Source organism: Boleophthalmus pectinirostris, unplaced genomic scaffold (genome assembly GCF_026225935.1).
Source record: "Boleophthalmus pectinirostris isolate CB_2022bp ecotype Guang Dong unplaced genomic scaffold, ASM2622593v1 HiC_scaffold_15, whole genome shotgun sequence".
Lineage (NCBI taxonomy): Eukaryota > Metazoa > Chordata > Actinopteri > Gobiiformes > Gobiidae > Boleophthalmus > Boleophthalmus pectinirostris.
In genome coordinates this window covers 28,088,498-28,115,801 of record NW_026571070.1, presented here as the reverse complement: position 1 = coordinate 28,115,801, position 27,304 = coordinate 28,088,498, and the positions used below count along the sequence as shown (strand labels likewise).

Genomic DNA, 27,304 nt, shown 5'->3' with positions numbered 1-27,304 from the left:
GTGATTTTAATCTTCAGGAATTGGTTTAGCAATTTGTTTTCAAAGTTGTATGTACTTTGATGGAGTGCCAACTGGCCATTCTTCACTTTCTAGTCAACTTTTGTCAGGAAACCAGTAGCTATTGGGATTTGGCAGGCTGTGTGATGTAAACCAGATGCCCCTCCAGATATAACCAGCCACAGTACATTGACTGGAGTTGGCAAAGCTGGCAAAGAGGCTAGAACATCTCTCAAAAAAGTATGGCCATGTGCAGTGCATTTACGTTTTCTGGTAGAGGGTCTCCCACCTGCTTGTCTCTATGGTTATATTATTTCTTTGCCTGGAATGTTCCATAGTATGACATTAAACTTTGTTATCACCGTGGAAACAAGCAGGTGACACCAACAGGCCAAGTTAGTCAGATCTGTGGAGCGATGATGCCACTCAAGAATAGGGGTGTGCAAAAGTGATCGAAATATCAATATACCATTATCATTTAATGTGCTGATGCCGTTTTTATTTAAATTTTTATTGTTTTTATTATTATTATTATATTGCCTAGAAAAAGTTTTGTTACATTTTACTAAATTATTTTGTTACACCGCTACAGTTTTTTTGCTTGTTTAGATTAAGGAAACTCAGTTTTTGCAACACATTTGATATTTTCACTGTTTTGATGATTAAAATGGGCATGTTTCATATTCACTTTGCATAAAAGGTGGTTTAACAGAGACTTTTAGGATCACAGCCATGATTTAGCCATTATTTTTTGAATCGATTTGAACTATATCATATCGTATAGAAAGTTCACCGTATCGAGGCATATATCGTATCGCAGCCTACGTATTGTATTGGCAACTTCTTAATGATACCCAGCCCTACTCACGAATACAAGTCATACTGTGAAACATTTTAGATAAAACAATAGAAAAGCAGGTGCCAGACCCTCCCTCTGTAAGGTTTCATAATGGACCTTTAAATTTTGTGGTAGGATTCCAAAAAAGACAACTGCTGTTATGTTGTGAGAAAGATTTGAACTGGCTAAGTCCTCCGTGGTTTCCTTTAAGTCTGGTAGATAGAGACATGCACATCCAACAAAAATTGCAACTGTGTGCTGGGTCCAAAAACAAAAACTGCAAAAGAAGAAAGAGATCCGCACTGCAGTTCTTTGAAGCTCCCAGATTTCATTCTTCAAGTATGAAGAAGGACTTGACCCGAAACGTCACATTGTGGTGTCATTGAAATCAAAATTTGTGAGCATCAAAGAACTGTAGTGCGGATCTCTTCCCTTAAATCTCTCCTAGGTTTGGGTTGCCTGTACCAACTTTAAATTTGTTGTAGATTCCTCTTCCTTTGAGACGGATACTACTACTCTCCTCCCATGCTACATCACCGCGACATGCTGTCACACCCTTAAACATGCTTAAACCCTGGAATTGTCCCTTAACCCCTTTGGGCTAATTACCAAACTTCTTTTCACCCTTTCTTTTTTTTTTAAACGTAGGTCTGTTTCCTCCGCTTGGCGCTCATTACTGGCCGGGCCTCAGCTCTTTCATTAAACCAGTGTGGAGTGGTAGGAGACCAAGGGACAGGCGGAGGTCATAATTGGGCCGGCTCCACTCCCCTGGCCTAGCTCAAGGTCACGTCCAGACAAACCGCCATCTTTCTTTCCCGCTCTCCTACAGCTCACCATTTCCTCTCCCTTCATCCTTCTCTCCTCCTGGGGTTCTTTTGTCACAGCAGACCGGTCCGCTGGGGCAGTTACAGAGAAGTGCAGGGGCTAATTCAGTCTAATCTCTCCACTGCTAATGTCTGGCTGATATGTGGATTTCTACACGTCCTCCAGGGAAGGCCTTTGTGGTTAAGGCCATCATTATGAAGTTTCCAAGCCAATTATAAAAAGGGGAGGGGAATTAGTTCAGTCCTAACCGGGATCCTAAGAAGTTTCTGATGATTGTTCTCCAAGTTTAGAAAGTGATCGTTCTGAAAAGGTTGAGATAAGAGTATAGCCCACTTGTACTTACAGCTTTAAGGAGCTGTACTGGATTTTTTCATGTAATAAGTAAAAAAAAAAGCTGTCTTCTGTCTGCAATTTTACCCTCCGTGAACCAGAAAGTGTACTGTTAGCATGCTGGTTGTTTATGCCAGCATTAAAGTGATGGCAAAACTCCACTCTGGCTTCTCAAAGTTGCGGAAAGTGCTCGTAAACTCATCTTGGCGAATAATTAGGATGGAATACGTTAGAAAAGTAAGACCGGACCACTGCGAAGTTGTCATTTTCTTGAGTAGAACTTGGATTTTGTAGTACGTTTGGGCCTATCATGTGAGGTTTTGTACAAGTTAGAAGATCTAAACTACGTATAGTGGTTGAGGTCAGTGTCTATCATCTCCCTCTGATTAAGACGCAAGAGCGAGAGTAGCCTTTAATCGCGGACGCATGCACAAAGACACTCGCAGTTCATTTGTCTGACCTGGATACTACCTCACTGTACAGCGAGGGCCATGTGAAAACGAAGGAAAAGCTTGGTTATTTATGAGGAATGTTAATGATGTTTCGAGTTGACTGAATTGACCTTTTCGTGTATTTTGGTTTGTAACAGAATCTCAATTAGAGTCTTTTTATTGTCACTCTTTTACTACTTCGCTGAATTAACGCTCCGCGGGTAACTTCTTATTGACCACGTAACTTTGGAGAGTTTCCAACCCACACAATTCAAAGCAGTTGTTATTATGTAGTCAAGAGATGGACAATATCAGAACTTTTTAGTGTGTAGGATATCGACCTTAAATCTCCAGCACAAAGCTTTATTATTATCACTTTAATTCAAAGACATAATTGCGCAAAACTTGACTACACAGCTCTCTTAAATGTTTGTACCAAAAAAAAAGAGCTGTGGAAGAATTTGTAGTCAACAGTTTGGGTAAAATTATATAAACTGACACTACATATTACACCAAAAATACTGGCGGAGCTTATCAGTCATTGGTTTCTCTGGATTCCAAACAATCAGCACAGGCCATGAAAAAAAGAAAACACATCACTCGATCTCTCGTTAAGACATGAACGAATAACAAGGAACAGAATTAGAATCTGGAAATGTTTACATTATACAGTATGTCATTGTCAGTATACAAACATTACAAACTTGCTTCAGTGATTATGGAACAACATAAAACAGTTAATAATAGTAAAAACATAAACTGTGATCAAATAAAGACATGCATAACCAAACAAGATGTTAAATAAAAACAGACTGAATGAAATAATTATGTCCTGTGGTTTTAAATAGATATTTTCCAGCGCTGTTGCACAATATTGTATCAGCGATCTTTCATGGTGACGCCAGAAGTTGTAAAAATATCTTCTGTTGTGTCCAAAACATTGCATTCACGTCTCTTCTCTGCTCTCCCTCTTGTGTGTGCGCAGGCCTCCGGTGCTGGCGGGAAGTCCAGCTTTCTCTGATATCTCCCTCATCCGGATCTCTCCCCAGCGGAACCCTTCGGTGGGGGCGGAGTCACCCTTTCACCCTCCGCACCCCTACATCAACCCCTACATGGACTACATCCGCTCGCTCCACAGCAGCCCCTCCGTCTCCGTGCTGTCCCGGGGCCTCAGTCCGGCAGATGGTGAATAAAACAAGCGCCCTCACGAGACACATCTGTACATCACCTCAACACAACTCTTAATAGCGTCCAAGCTTCCCCGGGCCCTTAAAAATAATGGCTGGAATTGATCAGGGCGCTTCGATTGCTTGATTTCGGTTTAATTCGGGATCAGTGGAGGTCAGAGCGGAGGTGAATGATCCATCTCTATTAAAAGGCCGGTGCGGGTCAGGAGAGCGGTGCAGGAGAGGTGAGGAGGGGGAAGGAGGGAGGAGAGGTGAGGAGGGGCTAATCCTTCTGATCTGTGAGTCGTGTCCGAGACCTCAGGAGGATGCTTGAGTGAGCGGCGGGGTCACGTACAGGGGCCCGGGCGCACAGAGAGCGGCCCATTCAAGTTCAGGGTTAGGGGCCTAAGAGGAGGGGGAGAGGAGGTGGTCCCAGGAGTTACAGGCAATTACTGGGGAAAGTAGAAAGTCAATATTTTAAGATGAGCAAAGGTGCCATGCTGTTGTCAAAAATACAGGGTTCTTTAGAGGATTGATCCTACCAGTTGTTTAAAAGTCCTTTTCAAAATCATTAGATCTGGTTAGTGAGGAAAACCATATGTGCCCATAAATTCACATTTTCAAGAAAAATATTGACCTTTAACCCTCTTTTTTATTTATTTATTTTTTTTTTATTCATAAAGGATTGGTCCCACAAACTTGCCCACATTAATCTTATGCCATGAAGGTCTTTCGAATGACCACAATTATGTTTGCATTATGGAATAATGAAATCACTTTTTATACTATACGTAGTTTGCAGCCATACTAACTTGTCAATGCCCACGCTCAGCAGATCTTTGAAGCTAAGCACTGTTGGTCCTGGTTAGTATTTGGAGGGAAACTGCTGAGCACACCAGGTGCCACAGTGGGGTACAGAACTTACTGTTGTTGTGTCCTTTAGCAATACACTTCACCTAGTTTGAATGTCGTGTATGTGTTTCTTTGTGTGTGTGTGTGTGTGTGTGTGTGTGAGAGAGTGAGTGGCCAAGTTCTTTTTTTTAAATTCCGAATTAAATTTTTCTGAATTAAGTAGTTTGGAATTAAAATATTCTCCGTGTTTACATGGAAATAATAATTCCGAATTGAGGTTTACTTGGAAAACACGTTAAATTGCCTTTATTTAATTCTGCTCAACGTCTGGCGGTCGGAAAGGTTTCTGACTGGACAAGGTGCGCACGAACGTATTTACGTCGACCAGAGGAAAACACACACTTTAGCTGCTACTGGCTTTTTTGTCATCTCGGTTTGTCCTTACACCACGGACACAAACGTGATACAAACTTTTTCCATAGTCATTCCCATGATGATTAAGCAGCAGCTCAAGAGTTCTATCATCACGCTTTATGTCTGTCAGCTGAGGAGAAGTAAAGAGTGTTGGCGAAGGGAGGAAGAAGACAAACTGAGTCAACGGCTGCTCTACCTCGACCCACTCCCGTATCCCACTCACAAATCCAAAGAGACGTGGATGAAAGTCTGAAGTAAGGACTAGCATCAGAAGGGCGACCCAACAAGAATGCACTGAACAACCGGAATTATTTTTAAGAAGAATAAGGGTTTACATGATTGAGGAATAAATTAATTCAGGTTTAAAATCAGAATAATCCACCCACCTTACTTCGGAATTAAGTTTAATTCAATCATTTTTATTAGGAATTACGTGTTTACATGGTCTTTTTAAAGCAGAGTTTTTATTAAGAATTAAATTATTTTTATTCAGAATTAAAGCTCTCATGTAAACATGGCAAATGACCGGTAGTGATCGGAAGAGCTAATAGCACCGATAGACCTTGTTTAAGTCAGTCTTTAATACTGCTAATATTGTCTAATATTGAGTGAATGAATAATGCAATATAAAGCAAAAGCAAAAAAAAAAAAAATGTCTATAAATCTAAAGCATCTTAGTTCCTTTGAACAGTCATAGTTGCTAAACTTGCTAAACTGCAAAAACAGTAATTCATAAAATAGCAACAGTTTAAAGGCAACTCTGCTTTTTTTCTAATGACTAGTAGTGTGTAGAAGTTCCCCCTCTGGTCCTCAGCTCTACAGCTCCTGATGAGCCCTCTCTCTCACTCACACTTCTGACTCACAGACACTTGAGTAGCAGCACTTTAAACTCTTATGCCACAGTGGGCTTCTGAAAAGAGCAGATAGCACAGGCCACTCTGTCTTACACTCACCAGCTCTTACACACCCTACACAACAAGAACCATCAGCCGTCATTTACTGTGTACTACTTATTTCAAAATGTAAACAAATACTACATCTCTGACAAAATATATTTCATTACAATTATTTGATCATTTACTTTAATTTGGTCAGTTAGCCAAATTTTTCTTTACTTACAGTGTTATTGCTATGTATGTTTGTGGAAGTTGCTGTCAGTGATTTCAACATATAAATCTTTATTGAATTGGGGTTTCTGACACAGAATTGTATGTGCTGGGGTCAAGTTTGAACTGGCTACCTCTTGGTGAAAATATTAAACTGCGACATAATTTATATTAACAGTCGTTGTTTAGTTAGAATTCATAGCAAAGGAGAAAGTAAATTTGTCAACTGGACAAGGGTTTATTTAGATTGAAAACCTTTCACAGCTCATCCAAGCAGCTTCTTCAGTTCTGGTCAGAATGCTGGAGGACAATAAACTAACAGAACTAACAGAAACTCTAAACAAGTAAGGTGATAGCTTCAGAGTAGTGTCAGTGTAGTTAGCTCCTCCCTTCAGGCAGATATATATATATAGGCAGTGTCCACCAGCATCTGACCAGAATTGAAAAAGCTGCTTGGATGAGCTGCGAAACATTTTCGAACTAAATAAACATTTGTCCAGTTGACAAATTGAATTTCTCCTTCGTTCTGTTATGTACTTGATTTAGATCTGTTGGTATGTGGAAAGCCCAGTTTTTATTTATTTTTTGCTACTTGGTGAAAAGTTAAAAGATTGTGAGCCACTGAATTACAGTGTAGTTATTATAAAGTGGTATACCTATTTCTTGGTTGGAGGGCGGACACTGTTACCCATACTTCAGAGTTAAAATATCCCTTAATAAGTTAATTAAGCTATTACTCATTATTAATAAAAAATACTAATAGTTATGTTTTTAATATCACCTTAAATATTGCACAGCATTTTTACAGTTTTCAAATTGGGTTTAAATACAGTACGTCCAATCTAATAAACCCTTTTCCTTCCATTCCCATTACGACAATATAACCTACCACATAAACCCCCTTTGAGTCTCCGCAGCTTTGCATTGTGAATGAGCCACCTAATTACTCCTTTAATCAAGCCAGTGATGAATTAACCCATCAGCTTTTGTGCTGTTAGTCTATCACCCTGCTTAAGAGCGCGCCTCCAATACGCAGCCGCCATTTTTCCTCCTGCTAAAAGTGCATTTGAATAATGACGAATTAATTAACAGAATCTAATGGAGATTTAGAGTGGGTGGGATTAAGTGACACCCCGTTTTTTTCCCTACCACCAAGTTATGGGGCGCCCCTGTTTCCATTGTATCCCGGGGCAACAACGCCAAAAAACCACCCCGCGTTTTTACCCCCATATTTGCCCCAAGGATGCTATCTCGACGCCAGCGGTTTGATTTAGAAATTCTCCAAATCTCCCTCCTCTGTATGAACCACAGTGTGAATGAATGCCGAGCTAAGGCGGAACACAATTAAGCTACTTCCCCCTTCCACTCCCAGCATAATACCCACATCGAATTAATTTAGTCCTCTATACATACATCTAAGCAATCGTGAATGCACAAAACAGGAATACAGGCTAGGTTTAAATCGGAATCTCTCTCTATATTTTCCCTTACACACAGCGTTCCGAAGGGTCTGAACAGATTCCATATTTGCATCCCAAACCACACTGTTAGCTTGCCTTTCTTAGCGTATTTGCATAAGGGAGCCCACCAGCCGCCAGATATGTATTTTTAGGCAGCGGTTCAAGGACTTACTTAAACTACTTGGAACGGGGAGAAGGGAGAAAGATGTATCAGATGCGCGCAGATCTGTGGGGTAGATTTAGACCCTTTGTTTGGTTTTCAATAGAGTTTAAAGGAGCACATTGGAGGAGCAGGTTTCGATACAGTATCTCGGAATTGCAGCCACTGTTATGCAGCGTCGCTGGCAAAACGCGTGGATCAGCCCACAACGTCTTACCACACGCACTCACGCTAGGTTCGGAGCAGAAGAAAGAAAGATTCGGGTGGAGGGATGATCGGCGATGCCAAGATGGAAATGGAGAACGCAAAGGAGAATGACTACAAATCAGACATAGAAATTGTAACTAGGTTGTCAGTAATTTTGGGAAAATTTCTCAGAGTACAACGTTTAGTTCTAATTTGTTGTGTTTGCAAAGCGATTGTTATCTTGCAAAATGGGAGATGCATGGTTCCATACCCAAACCAAAATATTACATTGATTCGCATGGTTGCCATATCGATTTATAATTCAAACCACTTTTGGATGGTTAAAAGTCCTTTCATTGTTGCCTCTACTAAACAGGAAGCTGACACTCATGATTAAATACAGACAGGAAGCATGGGCATAGCGGTAAAAGCATTAGCTCACCAACCCAAAGGTCACGGTTTCAATCCAAGTGACTTAATTATGTCCTTTGGCGAGACACTTGACTGTGACTGAAGAACTGGTGGTGAGGTAGATGGGGCAGATTGACAGCCTTGCTTCTGTCAGTCTATCCCACAGGACCGCTGTAAAATTAATACTAAGGCCACATTCAGACTGCAGCCTGAAGTGACCCAAATTTGATTTTTTTCACTTCTATTCGACCTGTATCTGATCTTTTAATGACAGTCTTAAGAAAACAGATGCGATTTTTTCAAATGCGACCCAGGCCACTTGGATATGTGCTCCTAAAACCGATACATATCCAATCTTTTTGACATGCGACTTCAGTCTGAACGGCCAAGGCGCATTCATCCTACCTGACTGCAACTCCACACCCACACGTTTCTACGGACGTTGCTGCCACTGCCCCACAAAACGCCATGGCCAAAAACCTCGCACTTCTCCTTCTCAATCTCCTCCTTAAAACAAATAAGCTGTACATCTTCTGGCTCTGGTACGACAGCAACTTTAAATTCTCCAGGTGCTCAGTGCTGCATCCATGTTTAGGCTACTTCGGTAAACACTGAGCACACTCGCTGCATGTGATGTGTTCTCCAATGCACATGCAGGACACTTTTGGGGCATTTAAAGTTCACACTGGGCATCACATACAAGTCGCATTTAACTGGAAATGTGAATGACCCCGCAAAAAAATTGGATTTCACAAAAAAATCTGGATTGAGCATTAAGCCCTGCCTAATACATTGGATTTATATAGTCCTTTTTAAGACACCCAAAGTGCTTTACAGTGCACTATTCATTCACTCCTAACTTCTACTACAACTATAGTCACAGCTTCCCTGGGCAAGACTTACACAATGAGGATGGACAACACACTCACACTCAAATCAAATCAAGTTGGGTAAAGTGTCTTGCCAACAATGCAGTCTAGATCTGGATCTGTACAACTTTAACCTGTACTTGCATCTTTAAAGGGCCACTAAACACCAAAATCACTTTTTTCTACTAATTAGCTGTGTAAATAGGTCTACAATAGAAATGTATACCTATCCCTGGTCTTATTCTGGCATTTTAGTGCATATCTGTTAAAAATCTGTAACGATCTTTACGATCAACTATGGCCAGTATATTTGAATTTTCTGGGTTGGACTAATGGCCACCAGTGAATCAGATGCAGGCTTTTACATGACCAGCACAACCACTTGAGTCTACGCGCAGTACGTGTGGGGCACTTCTCAGCCCCACCCCTACCTGTCACCGCTGGTCACCGCGATGTCCCGCCGTGTCTGGAGAAAAGGGAAACGGCATGATCCGAGCACAGATGTCCACTCTGTTTTAAAGTCCGGAGCGCACCGGTCCACGCCGTGTTGGATTGTTGTGTCGGTCGGGTGTCAATCATTGCTCCAGAGACCGCCCCACACCTGCTCCCCACAACCCACCGAGCACCGCCCACTCTGGAGGATTTTTTCAGATTTTGATTAGGGGTGGAGTAAAGCTTTGGGAGGCTGTTTAATGGTTCTTTAACTTTTCCTGTTACAGTACACACGAGTTGCATCAGGAAGGGCATCTGGTGCAAAAATCCACCAAATCACCAGCATCTTTTTTACTACAACATGCCCTAACCACACTGTGATTAAAATAGTAAAGTTGAATTACCCTCCACATTGGGGCATTACGAGTGTGTAAGAATGTTGTTTATCTCCTCGCTCTGTAAATGAACACATCAGTCACAGCTAGGTAGCGCGGCACGGGCTGGTCCCTCGGCGTTCGCGCTTCAGGTGGGGCTCCGGGTGCAGCTGCTGTGCTTAAGTGGCTGCTGGTGCTAATACGCTCGTTACCGTGGCGCCGGGCTGATGATCATCTCATGTAAATGAATGTGCGCCGTAACACAGCGCAGGTGCCTGTCATGTTTAGCAAGTCTTCTAATCAGTTTAACTACAGCCCGGTGTATCCGCTCATCTGTCACTGCCGGACCACTGACCCCTCTCTCTCTTTCTCTACTCCTGTTTTCTCTCTCTACACCTCTCCTCCTTTGCTTTCTTTTCTCCCTCTCTATCGTTTCACCACTCTCTTCTACTACATCCTCTTCTTCTCCTTGTCTTGTTTTCTCTTGGGCCTTCTCTCTCCTCTTTCTTCCTCTCTCCCATTTCCTTTTCTCTCTCTCTTCTTTCTTTTCATCTCCTCTTGCTCTCCCCGTCTCTTCTCTTTCTTCCTATTGCCCCTCTCTCTCCTTCTCTTACCTCCTCTCCTCCTCTCTCTCCTTCTCTTACCTCCTCTCTCCTCTCCTCCTCTCTCTCCTTCTCTTACCTCCTCTCTCTCTCCTCCTCTCTCTCCTTCTCTTACCTCCTCTCTCCTCTCCTCCTCTCTCTCCTTCTCTTACCTCCTCTCTTCTCTCCTCCTCTCTGTCCTTCTTTTACTTCCTATATTTTCTCCCCCTCTGTCTCCTATTTTTTCCTCTGTTTGTTTCCTCTCTTACTTCTCTGTCCTCTCTCCTCCATGCTCTCTTTCCTCCTCACTTCCTTTATCACCCCCTTTCCTCTTTCTCTACTGTTTGCTCTCCCCTTCTCTCCCCTTTCTCCTTGTTGCTCTCTTTTCTCTTTCCTCTCTTCCTTTTCTCCCATCTCTTATCCTCTGTTTCACTTTCTCCTCTTCTCCCCATCTCCCCATCTCTCCTTCTCTCTTTTCTCTCCGCTTTCACCCCTCCTTCCTCTTCTCTCCCTTGTCTCTGTGATCATCTGTCCTTCTCTCTTTCTCATGTGTCTGTTGTCTTTTTGACTTAATATTTATGGTGTTGTCTAATTGAATGTTTAATGTTTTTACCTGCCTTAGGACAATAGATAAAAAGTCTCTATTGTACTAACTGCATTTTTATGTTGAAGCTGCTTGCTGACACATGTATTAGTATGCACTGTTCTAATTCAAATAAACACAGAAATGAAATGAAATGCCCCCTCTTCCCTCCTCCCTCTCCTCCTCAGCCCCTCACACAGGCCTCACCACGGCGGAGTACTACCACCAGATGGCCTTGCTGGCTGGACACAGGAGCCCGTACGCGGCCGACCTCCTGCCCTCCGTGGCCTCCACAGCCGGGGCCGCAGGAGCCAGCGCCCTACACATGGAGTACCTGCAGGCCATGGACAGTGAGTACACACACTTATACTGTAAATATGTAAGGTGTTGCCTATAACTTCAGTAGCTACAGTTGTAGTTAGTTTAATTTTAACTACCTCTCACCACTGGTTGGAGTCCATGGTCTCTCTACTGGGGTTTGTGTACATAAATACCGTGTGCTTATATCAGATTACACATGTCATCAAACTGGTGGTCAATAGTTAATTACCTCCGCCAAGGAGGTTATGTTTTCGCCGGCGTTTGTCTGTTTGTTTGTCTGTTTGTTTGTTTGTCTGTTAGCAACATAACTCAAAAAATTATGGACCGATTTTGATGAAATTTTCAGGATTTGTTGGAAATGTGAAAAGGAATAACTGATTTCATTTTGGGGGTGATCCGGAAGAAATCCTGGATTCTGGATCACTTTGAAATTTTAGTTAACATTGTGGTAAATGGGGCCAAAAATTTAGTTTCTCAATATCTCGGTTAATTATTGACCAAACCCCATGAAATTTGACTCAGGGATGGACAATGGGATCCTCTTTCATATTCCAAAGGCTGATCCGGATCTGATCCAGAAGACTGATTTTATCGCAATTTATATAAAAAATGGGGTAGTCCTTGGCGGAGGTCTGCGCTCTCTGAGTGCTTTTCTAGTTCTAAATGAAATTGAGCTGAAAATTTTAAAGGTATCCCAGTCTCACTATAAGATATCGTCATGTATGAAGCTCACGGTACAATATTTATTGCGATATTGTGGGAAAGCTCACAATATGGTGGGGAGACTCACGATTAGGGATGTAACAGTATCCAAATCTCTCTGTACAATATTTTCACAATATTCATCTCATGGTATGATATTTATTGCAATATTTTGTGAAGGCTAAACAGTTAAAACTGTTAATATTCTACTTTTTCCTCTTAAAATGCCTTGACAAGACTTAATCCAAAGAACTAAGACTTAGAAGAGCTTTGAACTGTTATTTCTTCTTTATTGTGATGGTCCACGATATTATTGCAGTTATTGTTACATCCCTACTGTGTGCAATATAGGGGTGTCTAATTGTGATTAAAATTAACAAATAATGTGTTATATGTACATAGATTTAGTTTTTTTTTTCTTTTAGGCATGTAATAATAACCGAAATATTGTGATATTGTATTGTTAAAAGTCTTAAAATAGTATCAGGACTATCACAATATATCGAATTACAAGTTATAGAGCAGCAATATAGGTACAAAAACAAAGGGAACTTCATAGACCATGATCCTTTGCTCCTTTTCAGTGCCAATTACATAATTAATTGTTACAAGCACTTTTCAATCTTAATTTTTGGATTATGACAGATAGAATGTCTTGCATTTTAAAAGGAAAAAGTAACATTCACGATTTTGTTTGTTTGTCTCCACAATAAATATTGAACCGTGAGGTGTATATTGTGAAAATATTGTACCGAGAGATTTGGATATTGTTACATTCCTATTTTATACTTCATTTTATTATTTGGCTTCTACTTTTTGCAGTCTGTTATTTTTTCTTCTGTGGGCCTACTTTTATGTTGTAATAAATATATAAAAAATAGTCACTTTCTCTTTAAGCGCACTGGGGCTGTAGTTAACAAAAAAAATCTTTGTCTGCTAAAGATATGCCCTGTGCACTGTCTAGCCGCGGGTTCTCAAGAGCCATAAAAAGCATAAAATTTGATAGCGCCAAATTTTAGGCCTTAACATTAAATTCTACAGAAAAGTTTTAAATTTCAGATATAATGGTCTTAGTTTTAACTGCTTCTTGAACAACATCTCTCAAAATTATTAGGATCTCATGCAACTATGTATTCTGAGAAGTACTCGTGAACAGCATTGTCGTAAGTGAAAAAGCAGATTAAACTGTAAAATCATCCCCAGAACTCTAGTCTACCTCGTTTTAAACTTTCTCCATGATGATGTGGTCTGGATAAATCCTTAAACTCAAAATAAAATAATTACTTGACTAAAAAAACGTGGTTGACTTGGAGGGAGTTGCTGACTAGGCCCTAAACGTTTGCATTGGCTGAAAGTTGGTTATCCCCGTGAAGTTTCAAAAGCCCCACACAAGTGAAAAACCTTGCACTTTCTCTTGTAAATGGACCTCCACCGCTGCATTGTCTATTGTGTTTTCCCCCTATTATAAATGAACAGCGGTACATTATAGCATGGGTGGGCCCGGAGGGAATACCACCTCTGAAACGCTTTTACAACACCTATCTTTGGCTATATTTAGAGCGAGTTCATCTTTAACCAAAGCGGCTCCGTTCTGACATGATTTAAACGAGCTATTGTCTTAATGCGTTGGGCGTCGGAGTGTAAGCACCGGACTTATGCTAATGAGTTATTTTAAAGTGTAAATAGGAAATTAAAGGCCCAGTGAATCTCGGAGAGGTCGAACAGCCTAACCCCGTTGCGTTTGATGAGAATGTACTTAGTCAGGCAGACGCCGCTTTCATCCGAGGTAACGTTCCGGCTTTTTCCCGACGAACAAACTAATTAAAACTAGCCAAACTTGAGCGGCTATCAGAAAATTAATTGCTATTAAGTGGGGATAGGATTGTACCACCATTCATCATTGGAGCGTTCCGTCACTTTTTTTTTAAGATAAATGGACTGAAAGAAAACAATTAGGGACAAAATTTAAGTGAAGTTGCGATGCTGTCTTCACAAAAAAAAAAAAATCTGTGATCATTGTTGGTAATAAGTCATCATGTTACGACTTTGTGTTTTTCCGCGCTTGGAAAATTAGCACTTGAAAGCTGTGTAGAGCAGGTCTATCAAGAGTCAGTGGTAATCTTAGCTCGAGCGGCTATTCGAGTCTGTTTCATATCGCGGTAATTAGCTTCGTCGAGCGCTTTGCTAATGAAACAATGGGCCTATCCTGCCTATTTGTGCTTAAAGAGGCTATTGTGTGCCGTCTTGCTGCCTAATTACAGCCACGGCAGCATAGATCTCAACACTATGAAAGCACTTTATTAGTCCATTTTCACTCTGCTGCTACTTCTCTGCTACGTGGAGGTGATTGGTAAGCTTCAGTCCAAGTCTTGTACAATGAAGATCAAACCATGCAGGCCTTTTGCTAGAACTAGGGTCTTATGAAAAAAAAGATAAATTGCATTGTGATTAGAATTACAGTTGATGATTTTCAGAACGTGTTTGTTGAAGTAACTAGGTACAATGAGATTTTTTTGATTCCGTTATGTAAATATTTATCACTTTTGCGATTTGATAATTGAGCAAACTCAAATTTGAATGGCCTGTATAGAACTTGTATTGTATAGAGGCCTGTATAGAAGTTGAGATTAATAGGGAACATAAATGAGATGCATTCAGGTTCAAGAATTTGCTGATTGCATTTGATGAGAACATGTTTAGTCAAGCAGACGCTGCTTTCATCCAAGGTAACGTTACCCCTTTTTTATTAAGGAACAAACCAATAACAGTTTTTATAATGTTGCCAACTCAAATAGCAGTTTCTATTGCAGTATTTTGTACAGGCCTGGATAGAACTGACTTATGATTAATAGAGCAAATAAATGTGATGCCTTCAGTTTCAAGAATTTGCTGATTTAAACGTTGGTCATGCCACTAGAATTAGTGAGGCTGCAAGTTTTATGGACACTTTAACAGTAAAAGCTATAAACCGCATTACTCTTTTTATAAATTAGTTCCAGATTTCTTAAATCCCTATTATGAAGACCACGTAATTAATTAAATACCACTGTTCTTGACAATATTGTGACAAAAAAGGATTTATCATTTGGTCGTAAAAGTCCAAAAAACAGGTCAAAATAACTGAATTTCAAAGCTTTTGCAACAGAAATAGTCATACTGCATCATTCAGTCTCCATTTTTATAACATTAGATAAACTCTTCTTCATGGTCTTTATTTTCATAGAAAATTCCAAACATTTGATCAACTTCCACATGCTAAACACGTGTAGCCTACAAAAGTGCCCTCCATTGTCGCGTCCTGTAGCATTAAACAGTATTGCGTGACAGCCTTACACACACTCGCCTCCCCTGTGATTGCGTCCCTCTCCGGTGGCCCTCAGGTGAGCCGGCGACGCTACAGCCCCAGTTTTAGCGCTCCTTTTCAGTCGGGCCGCGCCTCAACCCTCCCTGGCCACGAGAATTAATGACGCGGCGTGTAAGCATCCGTCCCATCCATAAATCAAGAGGAAATTAGAGGGACGTGAGCCCGCTGCCTCCAAGCCTCTGCCCCGCTCTCCCTGGTTGGCCGATTTATCATTTGGGCCGTGCATTAATAAACACCACTCCCGCGAGGACAGGCGAGGCTGGGACGGTCCTCCGCTCAGCCTCCTCTCCTAATTCACCAAAGTGGAAGTTGTCCCTCACAATCAGGTGATCCAGTACGTGTGAAAGAGAGAGGTGTAGTGATGTCACGATACTGAAATCTCTACATCGATTTCGATGCTAAGGAACAGGCTCAATGCTCAATAATCTTTCTTTAGACAATAGACTGTAATTTTCAACATTAAGTTGTAGTACTTTCTTTTGTATTACCATGTGGTCTTATCATTTGTGTAATACCTAAGTGGTTCAGGTAGGTTCCATAGTGGTCCATGGGCGTATTCTAATCTATGTGCTCTTATACTTGTTCTAATGCAGCTCAAGATCATTTTAAAGCTATTCAGGAAAGGTTCCTTTCTGTCCTGTGAATGTGACTTTTTTAGTATCGATACCTGCACAAATTAGTATCTAGTTTCGATACTAGCCTTAATATCGATTTGTATTGGATTTTCAATAATTTTGACAACCCTAGACTGGGTAAATTTGGGTGGACTGAATAATGAAAAATCACATTTGGATGGTGGGAGTTAGTAACATGTGAAACTAGTTGTGTTTACGTAATAAAATTCACTAAAAAGGACAAAATATTTTCTCCCAGGGCTGTATTTTAGACCTCAACAAACATGTTCTGAAAGCATGAGATTCTTGTTTGGGGTCAACAGTTTATATTTTAGTGTTCTCTCATGTAATACTCAAATAATCCCAGTAAAACTCAAATAATTGTAGCCTTATCTTCACAATATATTTTGCAAATGTAATCACAATATTTGTTTTATACTCATTCAGCCATTTGGTAAGATTCTGTTTCATTGTTCACATAGTATTTTGTAGAATTATTATTGTTTTATTACTACAAATTGCATTTGAAAATACTTTCATAAACACAGCATTGCTGAAATACAGTTCTGCAGTAATACTGAATTTTGGTTTAGCTTTTATTTGTGACCTCAACTTTAATTTTTGCTTATTAGTTACTTAAACAATTAGATTTATTTCTCATTCCAATTAAAACGTTCATCAACAAAACGCATTTTTCTCAAATGGCTTCAGTGAAATTGTAGGTAAGACATTTGATCCATCATTAAAAATTATGTGTTTATAATGTTGTATGTGACAGTTGTCCTGTGGGATTTAAACAGCAGATTCTCCAAACGCTGACAATGAAACCACTGCGCTACCTTCTATCCCAGCCATAGCTAACACTGCGGCCTGCTCTTACCAGAACGCTCCTCTTTTTCTCCTCTCCCTCCCTCCCTCGCTCACACACTCATCCACGAGCGCTGATTACCATGTGAATGCAGCGCTCTGTAATCGTTGGATGTGTCAAGCGCGAGATGGAGCATTGAGATGGATGGATTGTGGGGGACGAAAATACGGAGGAGGGGAGGAGGAAAGAGGGAGGGAGTGTTACCAGGCCCGTGTAAGCTGGTTTTGTTACCCTTTCATGAAATAACTCCAAATGTTTTATTATTTTCGAGTCTTGAGTCACGATGTCAGTTCAGGCATAAAGCGCGACATCCCCTTTTAGTACTTCCCTCTTTTCGCTCCGTTCTTTCGCTCTGTTCTTCGCTGTCTTGTTTGTGACATCTCCATGTGAAAAGACAACAAAAGTCACGTTTTAATCTCCACCCGTGGCTCTTTGTACGCCGTTTACGCCTTGTACCTTTTCAACAAACCCCTTCAGTATTTCCAGTCAACACTGATTGCATTTGAATGAGAAGTCGAATTGGACTGGATGAAATATTACCATACAGAGTCGAAGCATTTCTCCAACATAAAAGACATGTTTGCTGTGGGATGGAACGCAAACAGAGCATCAAGTGACAGGCGAGCACGCATTCAGACGAGCGCTTTGTCTGCAGAGTGACAAAAGTGTCATCTGGGAGGGTTATGGCGGGTTAAAGGAGGGACGACAAGCTAAATTTACTTTTAGAAGCTTTTAACCTCATCATAAAGTACATATTTCTAATTCTTACAACATTAAGATGGATAGTGATAGTGATATTGTCCTCCTGTGCTGTACAGAGGACACTCACTGCTCAGTCCTTGTTCTCTTGGTCTGTGTCATCAGAGATATAATACTTCCTACAACAGCAGCATAGCCAGACTGGACTTCACTTGACTTGAATGGACAACACTATCACAGTGTCTGTATTGACGGTAAATAAACTTCTCCTGCGTTAGAACTCCAACATCTTCCCTCTTCTACTCAACTCTCGGGCTACTTCAGTTTATTCTTCAGATAGTCCCTGTGGTCAATATTTAACTTAATTTAATCAGGCAAGTGGCAGTTTGTGAATAAAAGTTTTACAAAATTGCAGGAAGTAGCGCAGACTTCTAAATTGGATTTCCTCTACAGTTTGAGCGCACAAGGAACACATTTTTCTCACCATTTAAACATTTATTTAAATTGTTCATCTGCTGCCCATGTCTAAGCAGGAAGTATAAACTTGGTCAAACTACAGAAAACTAGGCAAGAGGAGTTTTTGCAAAATCGTAAATATAATTAAGTTAACTACATGTTTTTGAAGTTAGTAGTCAAACCTGTCATATGCACTTTAAGTTACAGTTGTTGAGGCTGCCTACGAGATGGTTTCAACTTCACATAAGAAATGGAAAGTCCATGTACCATCATTCAACTACAAAGCAGGAGCAGAGCACTCTCACAGATAAAGACATATTCCATTACAATACATTTTGAGAAAAGTAAAAAGACACTCTGATCCAATACTTTTGCCAATTTCTGGATGAGGCAGATTTCCAACCTGAAATTTCCTTCACCAAAAAGGATGTATCTGTTAACATCATACTGACGATAACTTTCCTTCAAATTTGGTCTTCCAAAATGTTTCACTCCATATTGCCAAAAGGAAAATGATGGAGGAAGTCTAAGTATCCCTCATTTATCCAAGAGTTTTCCATATCAACAACAATCTCAAACTTTATCTTTTGAACTAGTTTGAAGTTAAAGATGTTTTTGTACTTGTTCCATACATATACTTTGTTCATATTTGTTAAAAATATATATTTATATATAAGCCACAGTTATGGTTCTCAAAAATACTAAAACTAGTGGTGAAACTCAAGTAATAGAATAGAATAGAACTGTGCGATCTATATCAGAACTAGCTCAAGACCACTCTGCAATTAGACAAATTTAACTACATAAAAATCACTTGAATTACAAATATTTATCCTCATTCAAGTAAATTTCATTTGACAAATAAAACTATCTAAATGGAACAAGACTCTGCACTTAAAGAAAGTGCAAATCTGATGCTTTATCAAGCCTTTTCTTTCCTTTTCCTCATGCACTTTTCCAGAGCAAATCAGGCCTGCATTTTAAGCTGACATTGTTATTCACTCAGTATCGAGTTTTTTCCTTAGAATCAAAACTGAGTTTGAAATTTTAACATAAATATCTGATAGCTCCAGTCACAATAGAGCTAACATTCACCCCTTTTTGATGAGCATACTCGACATCTGCCTTATCCAAAAGCCATATTTCATGCACTTTTCCAGAGCAAATCAGGCCTGCATTTTAAGACCACTTTGTCATTCTAACTTCTCCTCTCCACCCTCTCTTCTCCCTCTCGTCCTCAGGCTCACGGTTCCCCAGTCCTCGGCTCCCATCACGGCCCAGCAGGAAGCGGCCCCTGCCCATCTCACCCCTGTCTGAGCACAGCTTTGACCTCCAGACCATGATCCGCAACTCACCCAACTCCCTGGTCACCATGCTCAACCACTCACGCTCCAGCTCGTCCACCAGCGGCTCCTACGGACACCTCTCTGCAGGCGCCATCAGGTACAGTTCCAAAGTACAAAGTAGTTTGTTTTGCATTCATAGCACAGTATATGGAACTGTATTATCATTTTTTGCTTGCCCATATAACATGTTTATACCCAGTAAAGCAAAAGTTAGATCAGTTAAATCACACTCTAGTAAGTAACCATAGCTTAAAATGATTAACAATATAACACAAAACATTTTAATCTATGTGTTAGCTATGGAACTCCAGCCTCGATTATTGTGGCTACTGGTCTACCCTTGCACTTAGTAGTGCCAGTTGATGTTATTAAATCACTCATTTACGCCTGTCAATTGGATGCTCATATTGATTAGAGTTAGACTCACAAGCTTAGGTTCCAATAATCAGTCAAAGTGATATTTTCCCCACGGCAATATGATGTAATTGATTTTCTATATATCTCTAATGTAAATGACAGATATATTTTTAACCCCCACTTTTTCATTACTTTAATAAATAATAGTGCCTTACACTTGTAATGCACTTCACAGACTTGTGAAAGACTTTTAAAGTGCTACACTAAAGTCTGTATTCATTCAAGCCACTTCTCTAGCCAAAGCTGCCCTGGGGTAGACTGACAGAAGAGAGGCTGACAATCTGCACCATCAACCCACCAATCTCTCATGTACACACCACATACTAGGGAAGATGGGTCTTGTGTTCGGACACAACAGTTGAACTTGGTTTGAGTGGTAATCGATCCTCTGGCTGCTGTTGACCCAAATAACACTGGTAAATAATCAAAGCCTGGTACATAAAGCAAGAAGAAAAAAAAAAAGATGTAGTAATAATTTTCATGTGCTGTGCGCGTGGTCAGGGAAATGCATGACATTTACATTGTGCTGGTCTGTGATGTGATTTATAGAGGAAGGTGAGAAAGAGTACCATCTTAAAACAAAAGGCCCGGTCAGAATGAAAAATACTGTAGGCTGTATCAAACTTTTGACAATAGAAAACTTTTACAATAGAGCTGGACTCCAAATGTAGTGAGGTTCTCAAGTTTTTGCAAACTATGTGACGCTACATTCTTTGGTACACCTTAAAATATCTCACTCTCAGCTTTTGGGTTTATAAAGACTATTTTCAATGTTCTAATTTTGCATATGAAAAAACAATCTTGTAGACCCAATAATGACCACTTCCCAGGTACACATTGCAGTGTAAGATGTGCTTCAGTGTTGCCTCAGAAAGTTCACTACTGATGCTGTAGTCTCTGTGTGGGTGAGCCTCTCCCATGCAGCCCGCAGTCCGTTCCTCCCCGGCGGCTCGTGTCACTCATCCCCCGCGCCTCCACAGAAACATCCGATACATCACCGCGGCAACAGCACCGTGCCGACCCAGCGCAGAGAGGCAGAGATCCATGGCCCCACCCACACTCATTGATCAGCGATCTGTAAGAAGAGCCCGATCAATCACGTCTCCGCGCTTGCCACTGTCCCCGCTGTCAGGCCCAAATAGCCACAACCAACAGACTGATGAGTGATATGACAAGCAGACGGGCCCCCAAATGTGTCTCGCTCCATTGATTTCCACTGGCCTCATAATAAGATCAGCAGACGTATGGGCCGCAGCGGTGGAAGCGTCGGCGTGGTGGATGAATGAAAGGCTGTGGGCTCCAGACTAGTGTTTATCTTGTGGTTCACCAGCGGTTAGTCGGACCCCGGCACAGCAGAGGGGCGCCCGGGACCACAAGTCTGATGGCCTACCTTTGACAAACAGAAATGTGTTTGCCATGCCGTTTTGCATTTAGCGCCTTAATTAAGGTGGTAAATGGTAAACGGTGGCACAGTGGGTTAAGTGTTCACTCACCAACCCAAGGATCATCGGTTCAAACCTTAACTGTGAGTGTGCAGTTGTTTTGACTGTGGGAACGCCCTCTCAAGTTACAATATATGTGTGTGTAGGTCAGGAATATGGTATAAAAACAGTCAGATTAGTATCAGATTGGTTCCAGAGATGATTTTAACTGAATAAATGAATAGGCCTCATTGTTTTTAACAATGAAACCTAATATTAAAAAAAAAAATACTGGGAAACTTGACAAAACAAATACTGTATATGTACGCAATGGGGCTGTACTCAGAGGAGCAATATATCAGACAGTCCTTTTGGCAATATGCATACTGATAGGGATGTGCATCACATTGTTTATTCTTCATAAATTCTGAGTTACTACATCCCAAGTACTGCATTCATTCTTAAGCTGCTGAGATGTATTGTTAAACTAATTGTGTTCTGGTATTGAGGGCATTGTGGATATGAAATTAGAATTAATTTCGACATTATAAAAATATACATTTTGTAAACTTTAAGGTATATACCTGTCTTGATTTAATTAAAACCCTAACCCCAACTCTTAAGGGTACTTAATTAACTCCTTAATTAGCAGCGTTGGAAAGGTTACTAAACGTATTCCCCTACAGATTACAGATTACATATCCCAAAATGTAGTTTGTAACATAATCCGTTAATTTACTTAAAGTGAGTAACGTAATCTGAATACTTTGGATTACTTGATATTGTCATGCTTTTTAAAACTACATGACTTTACCAACCACATCCTGTAAATTCTTGTTTGTTCTGTTCAAATTGGCTGTTGAGCTCAAGTCTCTAGGAATAGGTTTGCTGTAGAGAAGCAAAGACTAGGATCTTAACATAAAATGTTTTGTCTGTTAAAAGACAATAAAAAGCCCAGTCTTTCCTTAACCGTATTAAACATATTATTGATAGAGAAATTATTTTTATATAAGATCATTGCTGTCTTAAATTATGTCCACCCTACTGTTAGGTATCATATTGTTTAGACCTGGTTTAGCCCTGGTTTAGTCCTGGTTTTACTCCTAGTTTAGTCCTAGTTTAGACCTGGTTTAGTCCTGGTTTTAGTCCTGATTTTGTCCTGGTTTTAGTCTTGGTTTAGCCCAAAATGTGAAAACAGGAAAATACCACCCTGTAATCCATTTATTTCAACAAAGTAACTGTAATCCAATTACCATTCATTGAAGCAGTAACTGTAACTGAATACAGTCACTCATAATTTTTACTCTGATTACGTAATGCTGATAAATGTAATCCGTTACTCCCCAACACTGTTAATTAGGTAGTTTCTAAGATTGAATCATTCTTATTTAGCTAATAGTTCATTACAAATGAAGTCTTTCTTCATGCTTTAATACGGCTAATTAAGGAGTAGTTGAACTGAATTTGTACTATTTTACACAATATTTTATATTTATCAGAAGTAATGTAAGATTTCAAGACCTACTCAGTCCAAGTTCATTCACAAAATGCATTCACTGTTTTAGTTTTAACAGTTCCTAATTTCAAAAGCGCACTCATTCAAATCACACTCTCTCTTTCAGTAGCCATCCTCTACTTATTGCCGCAACCATCCCCTAACACCACACCGGACCAACTACTGCAAACATCCTCACTGTCCCAAAAAATCAACACTTAGCGCAAATAAAACCCGCGGAAAAGCCTTATTTACAAAGCTGCATGTTCCAGCGCGGATAATTTATCACCTGTATCATTTGCCCAGTAGAAGAATGACACAGCTTACACACGACCACATGATAATTCACAGTGTGTTAACAAGCCCAACATTCATCGGCAGGGCTTTAGCCGGCAGCCGCGACGTTCCAGTATTACCACACCAGCTCCTGTCAGATCGTCCTCAGGGATAAGAGCCATCCAGAACAATCCATTTATCCACCGTCTCTTTCCCCAGTTTTTTGCCTCGTCGCGCTCGCACAGATTTACGGAACGGTGAAGTTGTACAGTATTTGGGTAATATGATTTACAGTGGCGGTAAATGTACATGCGCTGGCAGTATGTAAATAATATGGAGTGGAATTCATGAGCTGAAAAAATGCTAGCTAAACAGGAGAGGCGGCGCATGCAGACAAGAGGATGTATGGGAGGGTGAAGGCTAGAGTAGGTCACTGGAGGTTTTTGGGTCAATGCAGAAGTTTGATCACAATCCCATATGGGTAAAAAGTGATATTTTTGAATAAAATGTTGAATTAATACATTTTTCATAGAAGTAAACTGAAAAAATCTACTGTATTAAGACAAAGCAAGTTTATTTGTAGACTGCAATTCATACACAAAGTAATTTACAGAGAAAGGAAGACATTCAAACCATAATACAAACACATAAAAAAATAGATAATTATAATAACTTTAAAATTAAATTAACTTTAAAATAATTCAATGTTTATATAGCAGAGACACTTAATTTCATTCATTAAAAATAAATGCTTATAACATGTAAAGAAGAAAAACTAAAATGGTCTACCCTCTGTTTGACGGAAAACTTGAAGGCACTGTCACCACTTGTACTCGACTCAGATTAATTTGATAACATTTATTGCAAAGCTATGTATTGTTATGGCTTCTTACTGAAATTCTTATTGTCATTAGAGTGTATTGAAATAAATAAAGCATAGTCATAAGTTAATTTAAAAAGAAATGAATGCACAATATCGTTTCAGTCATGGGTACAGCTAAGCAGCTATGGTGTATAATAGCATTATCTACTGTTCCTAGTCCTTTTTCGCAATTCTAGTCCAAACTAATACAGCTTTCTTGTTAAAAAAGAGTCAAAAACTGTGCTGCCTCTACTGGACACTGTGATTTTCAAGTAGTTGGTGACAACACAAAAGACTGCCCTGATTAGAGTCATATGTTTCTGATCATAAACACTTGGCTGCAGGGACAGAGTTTGAAATGTGGATACCTGTTAGACCAATCACACTGTTCCTCATATGTTCAGACCCCGCCCCTCCTCCTCCTCCCTCACTCTTTTCTTTAGTCCTCCAGTTATGGTCTGCGCCTGTGGGTGGAGTTTAGGTGTTAAGGCCCGGCTTACATCTTCAGGAAAACAAAACTGTAACACTATGTACATTCCAATGAATGTACTGTATGTGTCATTTCTAAACATACCTTTCCTCTCCTGTTGTTCCAGTCCCGCCCTGAGCTTCGCCTACCCTCCCACCCCTGTGGCCCTGCACGTCCACCAGCAGCTCATGAGCAGACAGCCGGGCATCGTGGGCTCTGCTTTCGGACACAGTCCTCCTCTCATTCACCCCACCCCCTCTTTTGCCACGCAGCGCCCTGTACCAGGCATCCCACCCCCGGGCCTGAGCGCCAGTGAACGCGCCGCCCTCTCCAATGACTCCTCGCAGGTGAGTCCCGGGAATCCACCACAATTTAAAATAGCAATGTTAATTTCTCTGACTGTGTTAGTCATAATTTTTGTCATATTTTTGCTGACTAAAACGAAATAAATCACAATATCGGGTGACACAATAATCTGTGCTCAATATATCGCAATAACATCAAGGTTCTCTATCTGTTTTTTAAAAAGCATGTTTTAAATAAGGTTTTTTAAATTATAGAGCGTGTATTACACTTCTGTCGGATGTTAAAGGCTAACACATAACATATTTAGATCACATGTTACCTTTGTTGTTTTGAAAATGCTGTATTTACCAATGTTTAATAAGCTTTGCTTTTATTTTGGACCTAACCCTTCTCCCTTTGCTCACCTCAAAAAGTGTGTGCATTTTGCTCTTGAAACTGCTTCACATTGTGTAAGGTTTGTGAAGTTGTAGTATATGATTTTGTATCATGCATTTGTATACTTATGGAAAATTGCCCTTTGGGAGCATGGGGGATGTACGCTTGTGGGCTGAGAGTTGTACTGCTGCAAGCGAGATTCAAACAGTAACATTTTAGATAAATGTAATGAAAGAAAATAAGCATTTCACTGTTTTTGATCATAGTATCAGTAATCATGAATAATTGTTAAATCTTTGTATTTTTACTCACAGTAATTGTAACACTCAAATTTGATATGGTGGCATCCCTAAACTAGATCTCTACAACTAAAAATAAGTATTTGACTAAATCTTGACTAAAACTAAAAATAAATGTAGTAAACTAAAGTCAGAGAAAAATGTTTTGAAATTTCTTGTCAAAATTACCACTCTGTAATAGATGTGGTTGTCGTGTGCCAGCCCCACACAGCCGTGATGTACTGGTATATACAGGCAGGACCCCCCCCTCGGAGCGCCCCTCTCCTGGGACATCCCTCCTACTCCTGTTGTCTTCCTGTTTTTTAGGCTGCCAACGACATGCCTGCCGCAAACAACTAGGGGCTTGTTAGCATAGAATCCCAGCGCTGCCTCCATTAATCACAAGAGAGAGAACAAGGATATAGTGAGCCAATATTGACATGGATAGATGGATCCAAAGGGGCTGGCGCGTCCCCTCCGCAACCCTAACTGTATGTGCGGGCCCACATTTGAAGTAAATATTCCGTGTTTATTACCAGTCCTCCCAGCTGGAACTCCTGATTTAAATTGTGCACTCGGAAATTGCCTCTTCCCTCTCCTGGATAAAAGGGATATTGCTTTGGGCCACAGCTGAAGTGCGTATGATAAAATATGAGTGCAAACATAGGCAAAATCTATATAGAAAATATCAAAGTTTCAAATGCAACATGGAACTTTTGCTCCATACAGCAGAATGCAAAATAAATGAACACAATTGCCCAAACTACACTACAAAGTTTCTTGCAGTGGTTTTCAAACTATTTTTTGTGTTACTCAGGATCTTGTACTTCTTTGGTTTATTATGCGAAATTAACTTTTTGGAGCTGTCTACCATGTCATTCACTCATCAGAAACATGCCTGAAAAGGTTTTAGACGTCAGTTGATCTCTTCTAGGCTCATTTTCGAACCCTTCTTACAGTTAGCAGTACAATTTTATCCAATGCTCTGCCCACAAGCCTCCGTCACTCATGGCCATTTCCCATAAATATTTGAAAGCAAGATACAAAACAATACACTACAACTTCACAAATCTGACGTTAGTTTCATAAGTGGGTGCACAGATGCCAGTGAAGACTCAATGCATGAAAAACAAAACTGAATATTTTCAAAACAATAAAAAGTAACATGGTGATCTAAGCCAAATATTTATGGAGTGGTGCTTGGTTGGTGGTGAGTATTGTCAAACTAAACTGGTATATTATGTGGTAAGTAGGTAAAAGTAGCAAAAATATATCAAAACTATCTTTTAAAATTCTTTCCTAAAAACCCTCTGTCTATTCTTTTAAAGTTGAGAACAAACCCATATTGTTAAGTCATTTCCGCCCCTGAGGCCAGATTGAGTCCAGGCCACAGCCGGGTCACTCTGCCTCTGAATGGCTCATTGAATCGGTTCATAAGTGCGTTTTAATTTCAGTGATTGGCCCCACTAATGCAACACGCTGGATTGAATAGTTTTTCATTAGCGGCCTAGTGCCTGCTTCGCACATACAAGCATACAAAATCATTACATTTAACCATTGTTGTTTTCCCTGGCTGATTAAGAAAATGATCCACTGGCTTTTTAAAAATACATGCATTTTTAATCAGGTTCAGAGATTAACTTATAAATACATGTGAAGGGAAGGAGTAGGCAGACTGCTGTGATTAAACAGTTCACTTCAAATCGTAGTGGATCAAGAAAAGTAATGGTTCTTCAACAGTAGGTCTTATTGTAAATTTGACCTGAATAATAATAATAATAATAATAAGGAATGGATCCATCCAGCTTCTTCAAGTTACAATACCGATTTCAACACCAAAGCTTTAAGCATCTGCCAGTTGCTGATATCAGCTGTATTGTTAAAATTTTCAAATAACTACTAAAGAACTTTGTTGAAATAAAAGTTCATTATGAAATTATGAGACTTTCTGGGCCAACTACAACCAGTAAATCGTCTTTTTACATCATTTATATGCCCAGTCAGGATATTGGCTCATTTG

The 27,304-nt window shown here is 40.1% G+C and overlaps 1 protein-coding gene across 1 annotated transcript in view; it reads left to right on the top strand.

The window, feature by feature from the left end:
- The window catches only part of gli3 (GLI family zinc finger 3), a 146,340-nt gene that overhangs the window by 93,641 nt on the left and 25,395 nt on the right, over positions 1–27,304 (top strand). The window contains exons 5-8 of the mRNA XM_020930739.2: positions 3,407–3,606; positions 11,204–11,365; positions 19,281–19,482; positions 24,453–24,672. Coding sequence (XP_020786398.2) covers positions 3,407–3,606; positions 11,204–11,365; positions 19,281–19,482; positions 24,453–24,672 — 784 coding nt within the window. The remainder of the gene's footprint in view (positions 1–3,406; positions 3,607–11,203; positions 11,366–19,280; positions 19,483–24,452; positions 24,673–27,304) is intronic.